The sequence below is a fragment of the Bison bison genome, unplaced genomic scaffold, assembly GCF_000754665.1.
Source record: "Bison bison bison isolate TAMUID 2011002044 unplaced genomic scaffold, Bison_UMD1.0 scf7180017864371, whole genome shotgun sequence".
Classification (NCBI taxonomy): domain Eukaryota; kingdom Metazoa; phylum Chordata; class Mammalia; order Artiodactyla; family Bovidae; genus Bison; species Bison bison.
The window spans coordinates 6,960,957-6,976,821 of record NW_011494943.1 but is presented as its reverse complement, the minus strand read 5'-3'; the positions used below and the strand labels follow the sequence as shown (position 1 = coordinate 6,976,821).

General features: G+C 50.3%; 2 protein-coding genes across 2 annotated transcripts in view; both read right to left on the bottom strand.

The window, feature by feature from the left end:
• Positions 1 to 727, bottom strand: part of LOC105000543 (tripartite motif-containing protein 47-like) — an 11,389-nt gene extending 10,662 nt beyond the window's left edge. The window contains 1 exon segment of the mRNA XM_010856495.1: positions 644 to 727. Coding sequence (XP_010854797.1) covers positions 644 to 727 — 84 coding nt within the window.
• Positions 728 to 2,037: 1,310 nt separating this feature from the next.
• On the bottom strand, positions 2,038 to 15,853 carry KCTD2 (potassium channel tetramerization domain containing 2; the record flags this gene model as incomplete). Its single annotated transcript, XM_010856494.1, has 6 exons — positions 2,038 to 4,677; positions 5,972 to 6,097; positions 7,469 to 7,564; positions 11,655 to 11,746; positions 13,882 to 13,990; positions 15,656 to 15,853. Coding segments are annotated over 6 exons (651 nt in total), but the record flags the coding sequence as incomplete, so codon positions are not given.
• Between the last annotated feature and the right edge of the window lie 12 nt (positions 15,854 to 15,865).

Below are 15,865 nucleotides of genomic sequence, written 5' to 3'. Positions count from 1 at the left end.
CAAAGCTAATTTGAGGGGTAATTAACATAGACCAGAAATAGATGTGACTGTCTCTCAGACCTGGGAACAATGACTGTTTGCAGTGTCTTATGTTAGGGCTTAACAGGCGGATTCTTTACCACTGATCCACTTGGGAAGTCCTCAAAAGGCTTCCCTGGTGGCTCAGAGAGTAAAGTCGTCTGTCTGCAATGTGGGAGACCTGGGTTCGATCCCTAGGTCAGGAAGATCCCCTGGAGAAGGAAATGGCAACACACTCCAGTATTGCCTGGAGAATCCCATGGTTAGAGGAACCTGGTGGGCTGCAGTCCATGGGGTCTCAAAGAGTCCGACACGACTGAGCGACTTCACTTTCACTTTCATGTTAGGGGAGAGGGTAAGATTGTCTTTGTGTAAAGAATAGCTGCATCTTGTCACATGGAGGCATAAAGTTATTCTTACCATTTTGTATGAAGTTCAAATATGCATAGAAGTGAGTTTATAGATACTGAGCAGCCCCGGCTGTAGTTCCTCTCAGTCCCAACCCACCCAGACTGCCGGGTGCTGCTGGGGCTGAGAAGCTGCCGTAAGGGACGTGCGAGGGAGCTGGAGGGAGAGAGATGAGTCCCTTCCTGTTATCAGAGCAACCACAGCAATGCAGCTTCACTCTGGCAGCAACAGCTGGTCCCAGGAGTGCGGTGAGCCCCCGTCGGCAGCCTCCCTCGCAGGGCCCCTCCTTGACGGTACGCATTGTACGGATTTCTTTGCCATTCGCCAACCGGGGATGGAACCTGGTCCCACTGCAGTGCAAGTGCAGAGTCTTAAGCACTGGACCACCAGGCAAGTCCCGCCTCAACCTTCTGTTTTTCATTCTTTTTAAAAGTTTATTTTTGGCTGTGCTGGTTCTTCACGCTGTGCAGGCTTTCTCTAGTTGGCGGTGAATGGGGCTACTCTCTAGTGGTCGTGTGCGAGCTTCTCACTGGCCTCTGCTATTGCGGAGCACGGGTTCAATAGTTGTGACGTGTCGGCTCAATTGCTGCTCCGCATGTGGAAATCTTCCTGGATCAGGGATCGAACCTGTGTCTCCTGCCTTGGCAGGTGGATTGTTTACTAATGAGCCATCACGGAAACCCTGCATCTTGACCTTTTAATAATGCCAACCTCTTTTCTTTGCTCCCCAGAATTGGGAACAAATGGGCTTCCCAGGTAGCTCAGTGGTAAAGAATCCACCTGCGATGCAGGAGACCTGGGTTTGATCTCTGGGTCAGGAAGATCCCCTGGAAGAGCAAATGGCAACCCATTCTAGTCATTCTTGCCTGGGAAATCCCATGGACAGAGGAGCCTGGTGGGCTACAGTCCACGGGGTCATAGAGTCGGCCACAACGAACAGGCACACTCACTTGGGAGCAGTAACTCTGTCCTGCGATCCCCGTGGCTGTGACACCCGAGTCCCCCAGGCCTTTTCCTTTCCCTCCCATTTACCACTGCTGTGGCCTCTTGTTGGAGCTGTTACAGCCACAGCCCTTCTCAGTACTCTTCTCTGTACATACCTCCTCCCCAGCTGTCAGCGCCCTGTAGGAGGGACGACCTAACTCCTTCAGAAGATCCCACATCCTGCCCGATGACTTAGGGATCAACACTTAAACTTGTGTGACTGGATTCTCACCTCACGTTCTTCCTCATCCTCCTGGCAGAGAAAATGAGCACCCCATCACCTGTTCTCTTCCAGGAAGACTTTTTTCCCTTAAAGCCCATCTCCTACTTCTCCCCATCTCCTTCCTGCTCTCCTGCAGGAAGCCCATCTGTCCCACCTTCTGTCCCTTGGCACTCTCTGGTCCTTTCAGATGCAGTGGAATGAAAGCCAGGAGAAAGAAGGTCCAGCCTCTTCCCTCCTCCCCGGCCCCCCAGGCAGTCTTAGCAGCAGGAGAAAGGAGGACTCTGTAAGAAACTCTGCTAGAAAAGGGTGCAGTGACATTCATCTCCTGAGGACAGTGTGAGAATCATCAATGTTGAGTGACAGGACTCCAGGAGCTCTGAGTATTGAGAACTACACACCAGAGGTTTCAAGATTCAGAAGTCTGTTTCATGTCTTTATTGACAAGAGGGGGGGGGGAAAGGGTCACAGCATTTCAGACTTTATTCAAAGACACAAACGGCAACAAAGGGCACCCACAAGTGACAGGTATGGTCCCTAAGGCCTGGCTCTAAGGCCATCCCGGAGGGTGTGGGTGACTTCTCAGCCCTTCCCCTCAGCATGTCTCCTCCTCCTCTATGCCTCACGGACACCCCTGAGATCAGTTAGAACTGTGCATAAACAAAGCCACTCCAGAGGAGGCTGGGCCCTGCTGGCCAGCGTCGCCCACATGGCAGCCCTGAGCAGCAGGAGAGCGTGGGGCACTGCTCACGTGACCCCCCAGCCAATGGCTGGGCCTCTCTCTGGAGCGGTCAGCCAGGCTCTCCCTGAGGGAGCCGGCTTTCAGGAAAAAAATACCAACTTGGTTTACGAAGGGCTTGGGTAAAATACTTCCCCCAGAAACCTTAAGAAACAATCCCTCTCAGATTCCTGGAGCGCTGAAACAACTGAGACTGTCGCTGGGTGGCCGGGGGAGGGAACCTGGGGAAAGGCGGCCTGCTGGTCCCTCTGAGTGCTCAGCGAGGGGCGCGCCGGTCTTCGCAGACTCCACAGCAGACCCGTGAGAAGCTTGATGAGAAAGACGCGTCCAGAGGGCCTGGCCCTCTCTGCTCTCCAGCCTCCTCGCTCCTGCTTGCTGACTTGGGACCAGAGGCTGGTTTTCAGATGAGCCCCAGACAAGCAGGTCTGCTTGGGCTTGCGGCCCCAGACGCCAAGGCTTGCCTCCTTTCAGTCTGACGGTGCTAACTCCCACTGACCAGAGCTCCTCACCCACCATCCTCTGGTTGATGGCAGCTTTTCCTTGACGTGTTCAATTTTTTCCCCGTGAAAGAGGTCAGGATGGACACCTGCAACCATTCTGCAGGGGTAACTGTTTATTGTAGGTAGCAGTTCCTCTAACGTTTTACAGCTGTAAGAGTCCTGGGCACGGGCCAGACATCCGTGGTGCTGACATGCACGTTCACACTGGGGTGTAGACACAGTGTGTCAGCAGGCACCCCGGACACACACTTCTCCCCTACTCTACACACAGACGTGTGAGGGCAACATGAGGTTCCTGTCTGGGCAGGGGCCGGTCACAGGCTCGAAAGACACTTGGCACAGTCGATAGTCACTTTAAAGCAACCCTGACCCCAGAGCCATGCGGTGAGCAGCTGAGCTGGGGGGCAAAGGGAACCTCAGCTTAGAAGGAGCCACGGGCTTGAGGGATCTTTTATGAACAAAGCGCTCCCCACAGGCACCTCCCCTTCTCTGGACCACCTGCCATACTAGGAAAGTCACCCAGGGAAAAGCCAGGGCTCTCTGGCCCCTTTGAGCTCCATGACTGCTCACCAAGACTCGGAAGCTCAGACAGCAATCCAGTTACGAGCTCTGAGGCTTGGCTCCTGAGTCAAACACTGGATCTTCGATGCCTCAGCCCCCACAGAAGGAAGTGGCGGTGAGGGCCGGGTCAGATGAGGGGGTCCTGGGCCCGCCCGTCAAATGCACATACACACAGCGGATGGCAGGGGCTCACGACCACTGCCAAGGCCAGAAACCAAGAAGAGACACAAGTATCGCACTTTCGATCAAGGCATTTCTAAGAGACGATCACAAAAACACGCCACTTTTGATACTACAGACTACATTTGGCAACTTTCGGAGAAAACGGCTGTCTCCACCCCAAGGCATCAGAGGGTCCAAAATCCCTTTATCCTCGGCCCCAGTTTAAAAAGTCAGGGAAGGAAGACGGGCCAACAGAGGGCAGGCAAAGACTACAGAAGCAGTTACACCAGCTACCTACAGTGCCCCCCAGTCTGTCTGTCTGACTCCGTGCAGGATACCGCCTGCCTTGAACCTCTTCTTGGGGAGAAGGTGAGCTATCTGGGGCCGGGGGACGGGGTGCCAGCTGCTGGAGAGAAATGAGGCAAGCCAAACATGGGGCAGCTGGTGGCCTGAATCCAGAGCTGTGACCCCCCCATCCTCCCCTCCTCAAAGAGGCTTTGTTCATAGGAATGTGGGGGTGCTCTGGCAACTCTATCCCTCACCGAAACCTCAATTCAACAGCCTAAACCAGACTCTGCGTCTGCTGCGGTAGTCTGGGGTGTGTGGGAGAGAAAGGTGGCGTGATGAAGCGACTGCCCGTGTCCAACAGGGCACACTCAGGTGAAAACGTGGCACAGCTCAGGACAACCCTCTTGCACGCGCTCCGGCTTCCAGGAAGTACAGCATCTGCAAGGACCTAGGGCTTCCTCCTCCCCGCCCCATCCTGAGACAAGCTCCACCTGGGAACCCAGCCCAGTGCTCTTGGAGAGGTTTGTTACAACACCGGCTAAGAAAAGAAAAGCAGGTTTCTGAGAAGGTACTGTGCAACTGAAAGCGGCATCTGTCTTCGGGTTCCTGTGGATGGGGGTGTGGCTCCTTTGGTTTTGACCAGAACTCTCCTCCACTGGGGGCCAGGCGCGGCTTGGCTTGGCAGTAGCTCGGTTACTGTACAGGAGCGAGACTGAATTTCACAGACGTGCTCGGCTGGGCGCGCTCGTCACTGAGGACTCGGGAGTTTACATCCGAGACCCTCTCTCCTGAAGAATCTGGAAGGGCAAGACGGGGGAGACAGGCTTGGACTCTGGGCGTGCACTGCTCTTAGGTGGGGTGGCTTCCCAGCCCACTGAAGGAGGAGAAAGAGACCAGAGTCACTTCTCACTGGGCCCGGTGGAGCAGCAGCAGGATGACCTGTTACCCTGGGAAGCGAGGCAGCACCCCTGAAGCACTGCAGTATGAAGACGCTGGGGCAGGGCTTATGTGCTGCAGGGCCACCTCCCCTGAGCAAAAGGACACATCCAGCTCACCACATGTGGCAGAGGACCACCGCAGGCGGAGGAGGACCACCGCAGGCGGAGGAGGACCACCTCCCCTGAGCGGAGGGACACAGGCCAACTCACTACACTTGGTGGAGGATCACCACAGGGAGAAGGATCACCACACAGGGAGGACCACCTCACGCAGAGGAGGATCACCTCCCCTGAGCGGAGGGACACAGGCCAGCTCACTACACTTGGAGGAGGATCACCGCACAGGGAGGAGGCCCACCTCACGCGGAGGAGGCCCACCGCACAGGGAGGAGGACCACCGCACAGGGAGGAGGACCACCTCCCCTGAGCAGGACACAGGCCAGCCCACCACACGTGGAGGAGGATCACCTCCCCTGAGGGAAAGACACTTCCGGCTCACCGTAGGCGGAGGATCACCGCAGTTGGAGGATCACCGCAGGCGGAGGAGGACCACCTCACGCGGAGGAGGACCACCTCACGCGGAGGAGGACCACCTCACGCGGAGGAGGACCACCTCACATGGAGGAGGACAACCTCCCCAGAGCAGGACACAGGCCGGGCTCACCACACACTGATGACGGAGAAGCACTGTGGGTGTGTGTGTGAGGGGCATAGTGGAGGAAGGACAGAACAGTGTGCCACAAGCTCCCAGTAACCTCAGGGAGCTGGGGTGCGGGGGGTGTCACAGAGTTAACCCAACACCTTTTCTCTTGAGAGAGATAGAACAATTTCAAACTATAAAGGCAAAATACTTTCAACTCTGAGTTTCAGAATTCTCACCTTACAGGAATCAGTGGCCATTAGTTTTTCTTTTTCACTGATTTGCAGAGCCTGGGAAAAGACTACCCTACTTTAGTTCATGTGTCCTAAACTAAAAGCCTATGTCACTGCTTCAAAAATCCTGGTTTAAATGACATTAGTCAAAGGGCCAAAATGAAGGGGAAATGCAAAGCTGGCTTGAGAAGGAAGGGAAGAAGCAGAGAGCAGCAGTTCAGGCGGGGCAGAGCAGGGCTGGGAGCACAGTCAGGGACAAACGCCGGGCAGGGCGGCTCACCTTCGCCTTCTCGCTCGGCTCGATGACAATGCCGTTGGTCGAATTATTTAGTTCTCTGGAGACAACACAGAGGAACTCTGCCTGATCCTCATTCCCATAGTTATAGGAGGATCCGATGCTGATTAGCTGATCAGAAAAGAACACGGTCAACGTACAAACAGGGATCTTAAAATATTTGCCACATGAATCAAACCCTCTTCCTGACTGAGTTTTGTTTTGCTTCTCAAAGGACAAAGAATTTGCTGGGACTATCAAGGCCCAAGGGGATACATGGATCCCAGTTATTCACCAGAGCATCACGACAAGGGTTTCCTGCTGTGGCCTGGCTTCCATCCCTGGCTGGGAACTAAGCCATGCAGCACAGCCAACCGACCAAACAAAAAAACCACTAATTCTTAAAAAAACAAACAACTTTGTCTTTAAAATTTTATACCACGGAAAAAATACTTCTGAAGGGGAAGTATGACATTTTGCAACCCACAGCTGAACAAGAATGAGGCGCACACAGAATTGGTTCCGCCGTGGAAGACAGCTGTGAGGAGCCACCCAGTATTGGTGCTGAAGACAGAGAAGCCCGTGTTTGGTCTACAATGGAATACTGTTATCCCAGTAACTGTCCTTTAAGGTAACTATATGGTTACAGTTCAGCTGACCTCTTAAACTCTATGTAGAAACAAGCATGATTCATTGAATTTATAATACCATCGTTCGAGTCATGCTCAGCCTCCCGTGTGTTTTGAAGACAATAGATGAACAACTCTGCCATCTAATGGAAGAAAACCGTAAAATCCTGGTTCTCAGATGCTTTGTTTCGATGCTGTGGTGGTGAGCACAAAGCTAAAGGACAGAAACCCACAGGCTGACGGGGAAGGACCTCGCCAGGCTCCAGCTCGTCTGAGCCCTTCATGCCATGCCTGGTCACCACGCCGCGTGAACAGGGAGGGTCACTGTTAAACCCTGGTCTTCTTCAGCTACTTATTCTAGGATGTGTGAACAAAGCACTTTTGAAAGGAATCCCTGAAGGGGAAAAAACCCAAAGAGGCACTTTCGAGCCTAAAGAAGCTGGCTGGCTCCCTCTGGGCAGAATCACGTGGAAGTTCTGATATGAAGCCTGGAGACAGGACACCATTCTCAGTCTCACCTAGCTCATCACATCCTACCATGCAGAGTCCACACAGAAGGGCTCTTCTCCCCTAGCCCTACCCAATTCCTAGGGTGAGTTAACTGGCTACAGATGGTGACAGAGTGTGGGCTCCTAGGCTGAGATACACCTTATGAAACGTTGTTTAGTTGCTAAGTCGTGTCCGACTCTTTTGCAACCCCATGGACTGTCACACACCAGGCTCCTCTGTCCATGGGATTCTCCAGGCAAGAATACTGGAATGGGTTGCCATTCTCTTCTCCAGGGGATCTTCCCAACCCAGGGATCTATGTCTCCTGCATTGGCAGGTGGATTCTTCACTACTGAGCCACCAGGGAAGCCCCAAGAAACATTACCTGTTCGAATTTCCAACCATCGGACATAGTGGATACCATCTGCGTGAGCTCCTCCTCTTGGCATTGCAGGACTCGGTACACGTGCTTCACGGGGCCCTGCGACAACCACACACAGGCTCTGAGCAACAGTTTCAAGGACACAACAGTTTGCAGCTGCCTTGGTGAAGCTCTTCAGAAGAATAAAGACTGGAAAGGAGTGTGATTGGAATTTTTTTCTTGGCAGCCACCCACTACCCCCTTTCAAGCCACTCTGTAGTTTTTCAATAAAAACTTATCCAAGGAAAAAAAGAAAGAAAATATAGGGTCCAAGAACATGAATAAAACAAAATAATCTTGAACTTCAGAAGTATGAATTATGTGAGCGACCATACTGACAAACTTATGACTTCATCTATTTCCCAAAGGAGAAAAGAGTAAAATTACTCAGGACAAAAAGGTTGCATTTTCTTCTTCAGTCTGTATAGCTGATACACACGCTGAGAATGATACCTTGTATGGAAGCACTACACTAACAGGGGCTCTACAGCGTACCAATGTTCAGGCTGTCCTACCCCGGCTGAAGCCACCTGAAACTGTTTCAGTGCTACACGGTAACGTTCCTGTGACAGACAAGTGTGTAATAAAATACACATACTTGGCCTTGTCGGTGGTTCCTGGCACAGACCTCTGAAAAACTACGTCAACTCCTGAGCTGCAGCAGGGTCTTTTGTATGCTAATCAGCTGGTCACCAGAAAGACCCAGCGGGTTAGAGGGTTAGAACTTGTGGCCCCACTCCCTGACCATGGGGGAGAGAGGAGAGACCAGAGATTGAGTTCAATCACCGAAGGCCAATGATACAGACAGCCTTTCCTACCAAATGAACCATCCTGAAGAACCCCTAAATGATGGGATTCCGGGAGCTTCCAAGTTGGCAAACACATCCATGTGCTTGGTGGGGAGTAATGGATGCTGGGGACTACACGGGGACAGAGGACCCTTTAGGCCTTCACCCCATGAATCTCTGCATCTGGCTGTTCATTTATATCCTTCATAATAAACTATAGTAAGTATAGCATTTCCCGAGTTGCACCAATTATTCTAGTGAATTACTGAACATGAAGAAGGCATTGTGGGAACCCAGATCCCAACTAGCATCCATGCCCCGGGAGTCTGACACTGACTCTGGGTGGTCGGTGTCAGGACAGAACCGAACTGTTGATCACCTGAAGGGTGTCAAAGATGAGAAAGGTCGTGTGCTGGCCAGACTCAACTCTCTAAAACATAAGCTAGATCAGGAAGCCAAAAGGCTGAGCAACTGAGATGGATACCCCAGAGCTGCAGCACGAAGGCCCCCATGCTTGACCTATGTCAACACTTGTGACCTGGCCCACAGGGAACGAGAAGCCGGTTGTGAGACGGCTAAGGTGGCTGCAGGGAAGCAGGCTCGCCAGATGTGTTCCTGTTCACAGGACAATTCCAGGCGCACAGGACTCGGTATTTAGCAGTCAGGGACCATCGGGGTTGGGTCCAAAGCTGCACACTTACTGCCCATCTGAGAGGGTGAGAGAACCAAACAGCAGCCCAGGTTCAGAACAACGGCGCCCGGTCATAGAGCGAGGGTCAGTTACCTTCTATCAGATTTTAAGACAATCTGGACCATTTTCTTAAGAATGATGAAAACTTAGCCCATTTTTAAAAATGATGAGTTGGCTTCAGCTGTCTGGAAAATCATAACAATTTGGGAAATAGTCGATGAACAAAAGTAGCTACTAAGTACCGTGGGCTACAGGCCCCAAGTGCTGTACCCTTCTCTTCTAGTCTTTTCTGCAGTCCTGGAAGGCAGGCATTGGCTTCTTTCTAGACGGAGGACACTGGTGTTCAGGGCACAATATCTTGCCCAAGCAGTGTGATGACTAAGTGGACTGGAGGTAGAGCTGGGATATGAGCCCACATCTGCCTGACAACACTACAGTCTTTCTTGTATACTTTGTCCTTCTGAACGAGGTTCCATTCAATAAGGTGCTAAAATGAAAAAAAAGAAAATTCCTTCCATATAAAATATAGGACAAATCCTGTGACAGTTTCAATCACCCCAGCTGCGCAGTGGGGTCGCACAGAGTCGGACATGACTGATGCGACTTAGCAGCAGCAGGAGCAGCTGCGCAGTGCAGGAACGACCAGGCGTTTCACACTGTAAGATGCAGAGCATCACGAAGACCCGACAGTGGCCGCACTGTCCAAGTCCCAGTTATCTGAGATAACCGTAATGCCTCTTCTTTACTCTCCTCTTCCCAAGTAAACCATCATCACTCTCAAATGCACCAAGATCCATCCCACAACAAAAAACGCTTCCGGGGATAGCGGAGTAACAGGATGGTGGCAGCCACTGAAGAGAAGCGAGGCCACTGAGAAAAAGTGGGGGAGGCCCTCTACATCCCGGGCTTTACCCGACTGCCTGCCAGGCGCGTCTTCTTTCAACAAAGATAAGGTGAAGGAGATACCGAGCTTGAGGAGACAGCCACGGAAATCCACACGCAGCCTTAAGGTGACGTGGGACAAACGTAAAAGGGGACGTCTTTGAACGACATCAAACCCACTGCCCACCCAGAGTCCCACTAAATAAAGGGGACAGGTGGAAAGATCAGTTAACATCAAAAGGGGCTTGACATTCCTAGAATAAAAAAGCTTCCAGCTAGGTATAAATCCATTAGCCTCAAAACCGAAAAAACTAACTTAATTACTGTCATCAAATAAAAACCTCACAGCACTTTTAAGGAATTCACTGACGGTGAAGAACTGAGAGTATTCAGGTGCCACGATTTGAATGGTTTCAAATTTTATACTTGATGGTATCGTTAAAACTTATATTAAGCATCAAAGGTTTGTTTTTTTGTTTAATGTGAAAAACAGGATGGATGAGATTCGCAGAACGTCTAAGCTATCACATATCTGTCAGAGTGAAAGAAGCCACGTAAATACACCAGGAGACGGCAAAAAAAATTGGTGACGCTAGATCATACTTCACATGGTAACCTGCAAACCAACTGTGAGTTCATCTCTGAACATTAAAAAGGAGCCTTTCATACCAGGTTTCAGCACCCCAAAAAAAAAAAAAAAAGCCTTTCAGCCACTGGCCAGATGGAGAAGAACTAAATGATTAGGCCTCCTTTCCACCTTTGCAAAGTGCTGGAGATAAAACGGAGAACAGACTTCATTATCATAGGGGTCAGGTGTTCATCCAGATAATTCCATTCAGAGCCAGAAAGAAATTTGATTCATGAAGTCTAACACAGAACATGCAAGGAACAAGTTTCTACTTTTGAAATTCTGTATTGCGATAGATCTCAAGAAAGCAACCATCACCAGTATCGGATGGGACAGGAAACAAGTCATGCTGGAATCGGACTCTGTCCCATTAGTGCAGTTAAACCCTCTTAAAATACCGGCCTGTTTTTCCTGCTAGACTTTAAGCTTCTTGAGGGCATGGCCCTTCTATCAGTCGGGGTCCCCAGGGCCTAAGAGAAGTTATCGTGGCTACTTGCTTGAGACTGACGACGGGTGATGTGCCATGAGACGAGCTGAGTGTGCCCCACTGCCTTCCCTGCTCTAACTACACAGCAAATTCGGTTGGATTTTTGTCACCAAATCTACTAAGAAAATCCAGACTTCCTAAAAGAAAGAGAAGCTTGATATTACTTTCTTAGAAGCGTGATTCACAAGCCATGTGCGAAGTCTATGCCATGCCAGTGTGTGTTAGCAGCTGGCTGTTGACACGGTCACAGGCTGAAGGCTGGTCCTCACAGAGAAGCCACCAGGTAAACAGGCAGAAGCAAGGCCTCGCTCAGCCCCCACGCGGACACGGAGGGAGGCAGATGCTCTGCTGGAGAGAACAGGCTTTGAACCTCAAGTACGGCGACTCCTCCCACTGCCAGATGGCGAGCAGCCACTATTTCCCGTTCTTCTAAGGGGACACGGGCCTGTTTCGTTCTCTTTGTGATTTCGCCTCTGTTTCCCTGTTCTGAACAAGTCTGGCGGAATATGTGCTGCCTGTCTGGCAGATGGACCGTATGCCACACGGAGACCTCCGGCTCACAGGGGAGACGCAGGGCTCTCAAACGGTACACTGTCCGTTTCTGATCACCCCAGACATGGGGACAAAGACTGACACATGGGACATTTTCCCCTTAAGAGCTCAAAACCCATTACCTGTGAAGTTCTGTTCTCGTTGTCCCGTATTCTTTCCTTAACCAGTCGCACAAGAGATGCAATGTTGTAAAACTCCGCTTCCTCCAGCACGCCTAGAAGGAAGACCAACCTGTGGTCAGAGGTGTGTGAAGTCCCCAGAAAACAGCAGAAAGAAGCTGGAGAACACGTGCTTGCTAAGAACTGCATCTTTCACTGCAAGTCTAGTCTCCCTCCTGCAGCCTCGGGAACGCTCCTTTGCTGTTTGCTGGGTGTCTGTGACCTTTTCCCCAACATCAGTGAGGCAGGCGAAAGGCTGCTCCGTTTACTGTTTCGCCCCTGCGGTTTCCCACCTGCCACCTTCCCTGGCTCTTCCTGCTCCTGCCCATCAGCTGCAGGACGCCTTAATCATATGTCACTCAGTTCCTGGAGCTAGTCCCGCTGGACAACTCCTGAGCTTGCAATTTCTACCCAGTCTGTCCTAAAAGTGACCAATGTCTCTCTGTTTAAGTGTAAATTTATGTGGACCAGTAAAGCAATTATCCTTTAATTTAAAATAAATAAAATTTTTTAAAAAGAAAAAATTATGTGGACCAAATTTAACAAGATGCTTATTATCTGAACAGTGTAAAAAGCAGTCAATGAAAGAATCCCATGCACAGGACTTCCCTGGAAGTCCAGTCATTAGGATTCGGTGCTTTCATGGCCGAGGGCCCAGGTTCAATCTCTGGTCAGGGAACTAAGATACTGCAAGCTGTGTGGCATGTCCACAAAAAAAAAAAAGAATCCCATGCTTAACAAAATCAAAGACCTGGGACAGGACAACTAAAGGGGATGTGTGATCCTGGTCCAGGAAAAAAAGTTGCTATAAAGACTTTTGTTGAAACAATTGACCAAATTAGAATGTTAGCTATAGTTAAAGTGTTTATCAATATTAAATGTCCTGAATTTGATAACTATATGGTAGCTACGTGAGAGAATGTCCTTGCTCTTGAGAAATAGACCATGAAGCACTAAGGGGTCAAGTCTGTAATCCAGACTCAAGAAGTTCAGAAATAAAACTGTGGAAAGGGGAGAGGAAGGAGCGGGGAGGAGGAGGAGAGAGATGAATGAATGATAATGCAAATATAACCCAAACTGTTGATTTTGGTGAATCTGGATAAAGGGAGTTCTTTGTACTATTCTTGCCCTTCAAAATCATTTTTTTAAGGCATTAGAAAAGGTGCTTAAGATTCTTCTTTTGAAGAAACAAAGACTACCCATGAGCTGGTAATTGCTGTGGATGGTACCATTCCAGTTACTTTGTATGCATTTGAAATGTTAAGAAAAAAAAGGGGGGGGGCATTAAAAATAAAAAGGGAGACCGATTCCTCTTTTGACTGGTTGTAACAGCAGTGTTCTTCAGCCGTTTCATTAGCAAGCACAGCCATTTCAGCTTTCTTATGCGGAGAGAATGCTCCCAGGTTAGGGTGCCCTGCATCAAGGGACAGGCTCCCATCTTAACTGAATGTCTCAGTGAGACGAAGATAGCCTTTTAGAAAGACGTCTAGACCCACTTATAGTTCAAGTGCCCTACAAACCAAAAGGATGAGTCAACTAATGATGCCCCTGACAATGGGCTGGAGAATGAATTAGGTCAGATGCAAAAATCTACAAGGAAGCATGAGACCAGTCTTAAAGAAATGAGGCCAAGCCTTCATTATTATTTCTTCTTCTTCTTTTTTTTTTTACTGCTGCAAGTTCAAACTAAAATTGAAAGAATACCTAAATGTCAGAGATTTGCTGTTTCAGGCTGTGGATATTCACTGCTAGTAATAAGTCAATGTAAAAAGAGGTCTTGATAATTTTGCAGGTCCAGAAAAAACTCTACCTCCAAAGCTGAGCTGTGTCTCTTCCCAAAGGAGGATGAGAACAACGGGGCTCCTCCAAGACCCTCTCAGACTAGAGGAGGTGACTGGAGGCTCCCTGCTTATATTTAAAAAGCTTTGCTTCCTGTGCACCTGAGCCTGCTAAAAATCTCAAAATTCAAATCTCAGGACTTCCCTGGTGGTCCAGTGGCTAAGACTCCACGCTCCCAATGCAGAGGGCACAGGTTCAATCCCTAGTCAGGGAACCAAGAGCCCACATGTCACACAGCATAGCCCTCCCGCCACCAGAAAAAAAACCTGTGAAAAATACATTCCAATCTATGAAACAGCTTTAAAGATTTGACCTGAATTTTGAAGATGCCCAGCACAAACAGTGTCCTTACCTTCTTCTGCCAACTCCTTTGTAATGATGAGCTTCCCGTGGCGGAGGTAGTTTAGGATTGGACCAAAGTAGGTAGGGTCCCTGTCAATCAGATAGGCCCCTGTCTCGTCCTGCCAACCAAACACAAGGGTATCACTGTGGAGCTTTCATACTAAGTTAGGGCAGGGTCTCCACCAGTCTGTCACAATTCACAAGTGAGAGGGCAAGTTCTATTAGGTGTTTATCACTAACTACTGGCAAGAAGGCTAGCTTTAGGGGTCTTGTACTTCAAGATCATTTCTGGGAGGGTGTTGCAGATGTATAGTCATATTCATTATCTAGGCATTGACTTGAACTTCTAAAATTTTTACTCAGACACGATTACCAGTCTCTTCTCAGCCTTTTGGGTAAGATCAAGCGTAGATACAATTACCAACATTCTTCCTGTGGGATATTTGTTATAAAGAAACAGAGGAAGAAAATGCCATAGCTGCGTGATCTAAATTTCTGCTTGAGACAGACATTCTGACTTCTCTATTGTCCCTGAATCACATTCCTAATTCTAAGAAAACCTCTGTTTATTTGGCAGTGCTCCTGAGCTGAGGGCCAACGGCAGTGGGAGTCTGCGTTGGCAGTTGTAACTCACACACTCCAGATCTGTGCCCAGAGGAAGCTTGGCATGACCGGGACTTGGCTCTGAGCAATTTTAATCCTACTCATCTTTACAGTAAAGGGAACAAGAAGAAACTGGCTTCTACTGCAACAAAGAAGATTCAGGACAGATAAAATCGTTCCTTTATAATAAGCAAGGTTTTGGAAAACTCCTTAAGTTAGGGCAGGACAGTGTGCATTCAATCTGAGATTACAGGAGAGGTAGCAGATGAATAAATGAAACTAACCAATGTTTACTTAACCCTTACTCTGTTGCAAGGGAACAGCTAAGTGCTACATGGGATACAGGCGATGCAGGCAACAGTCAATGCTTTTAAATCAGAAACTAAAAGATGAACGTGTAAAGTTAAAAAAAACCCAAACAGCTCAAACTGAAAATGGGTTAAGCGTCTTGTCACCTCTCAACTCTTTGGTTAGCAGCCATGCATCTTGCCCAACAGTACTCTTTGGGTTTCATTTTCCCTGGTCTTAATCCTTCAGCTTAGGTTTGCATTGGCAAAGGACAACCTCTTTTCTAGGAATGTATCTGAGCTCAAACCGGGACCTAAAACAGTGACAGTTACCAGATACGAGCCCAGGACCGCAGGAAAGAAGTGTGGGATCATGACAAGCGCTTCCTGCAACTGTCGAAGCCATCATCACACCCAAGCTTTCACCCAACTTGGCAGAGGGGTCCGAGCGGAAGTCTCAGAAAGCTAGCTACCTGGATGCCTTAGCTCGCCCTGACCCAATTCTGGATGCGTCTGCCATAGGCAATGAGGGTCTTGACGAGGAACCAGGGAAACGAGGAAGTCAGGGGAAAACTCAGGCAGACCTGAGGGGCTGGGATGAGGTGCAGAGAGGAAGGGGAGAAGGGGTGTGGAGCGGACGCTCGCGGGTGAAGGTAGGCACAGCGCGGGGAAGCAGCCGCTGAGAACGAAGGGTGCGGTCAGAGAGAAAGTCTGCGTGCGTCTGGGGCTGGGGCAGAAAAGCCCCCAGGGCTGGCTGGCTGGGAAAGACGAGGAGGAGGGGGTCCCGGCCCCAGGCGCCCTCCGGAGAGAAGAGCGTCGCAGGAAATCCGGGGACCAGCCTGGGAGGAACGAGGGGGTCCGAAGGCCGGGGGCGCGCCCGAGGGCGGGGCGCACCTTGTCCGAGTCCAGCTCCGGGTCCTCCTGGCAGCAGAGGCGGCAGAGAAAAGACTTGGGCTCCCGGCCTAGGGTCTGCCTGGTGGTCACGAAGTAGGTGCCGCCCACGTTCAGCCGGACCCAGCGGGCCGCGCCACCGCCCCCTGTCCGCTCCGGCGGCCCGGGACCCGGCTCCAGCGGCTGCGCGGCGGCGCGGGGGCGGGCGGCCGT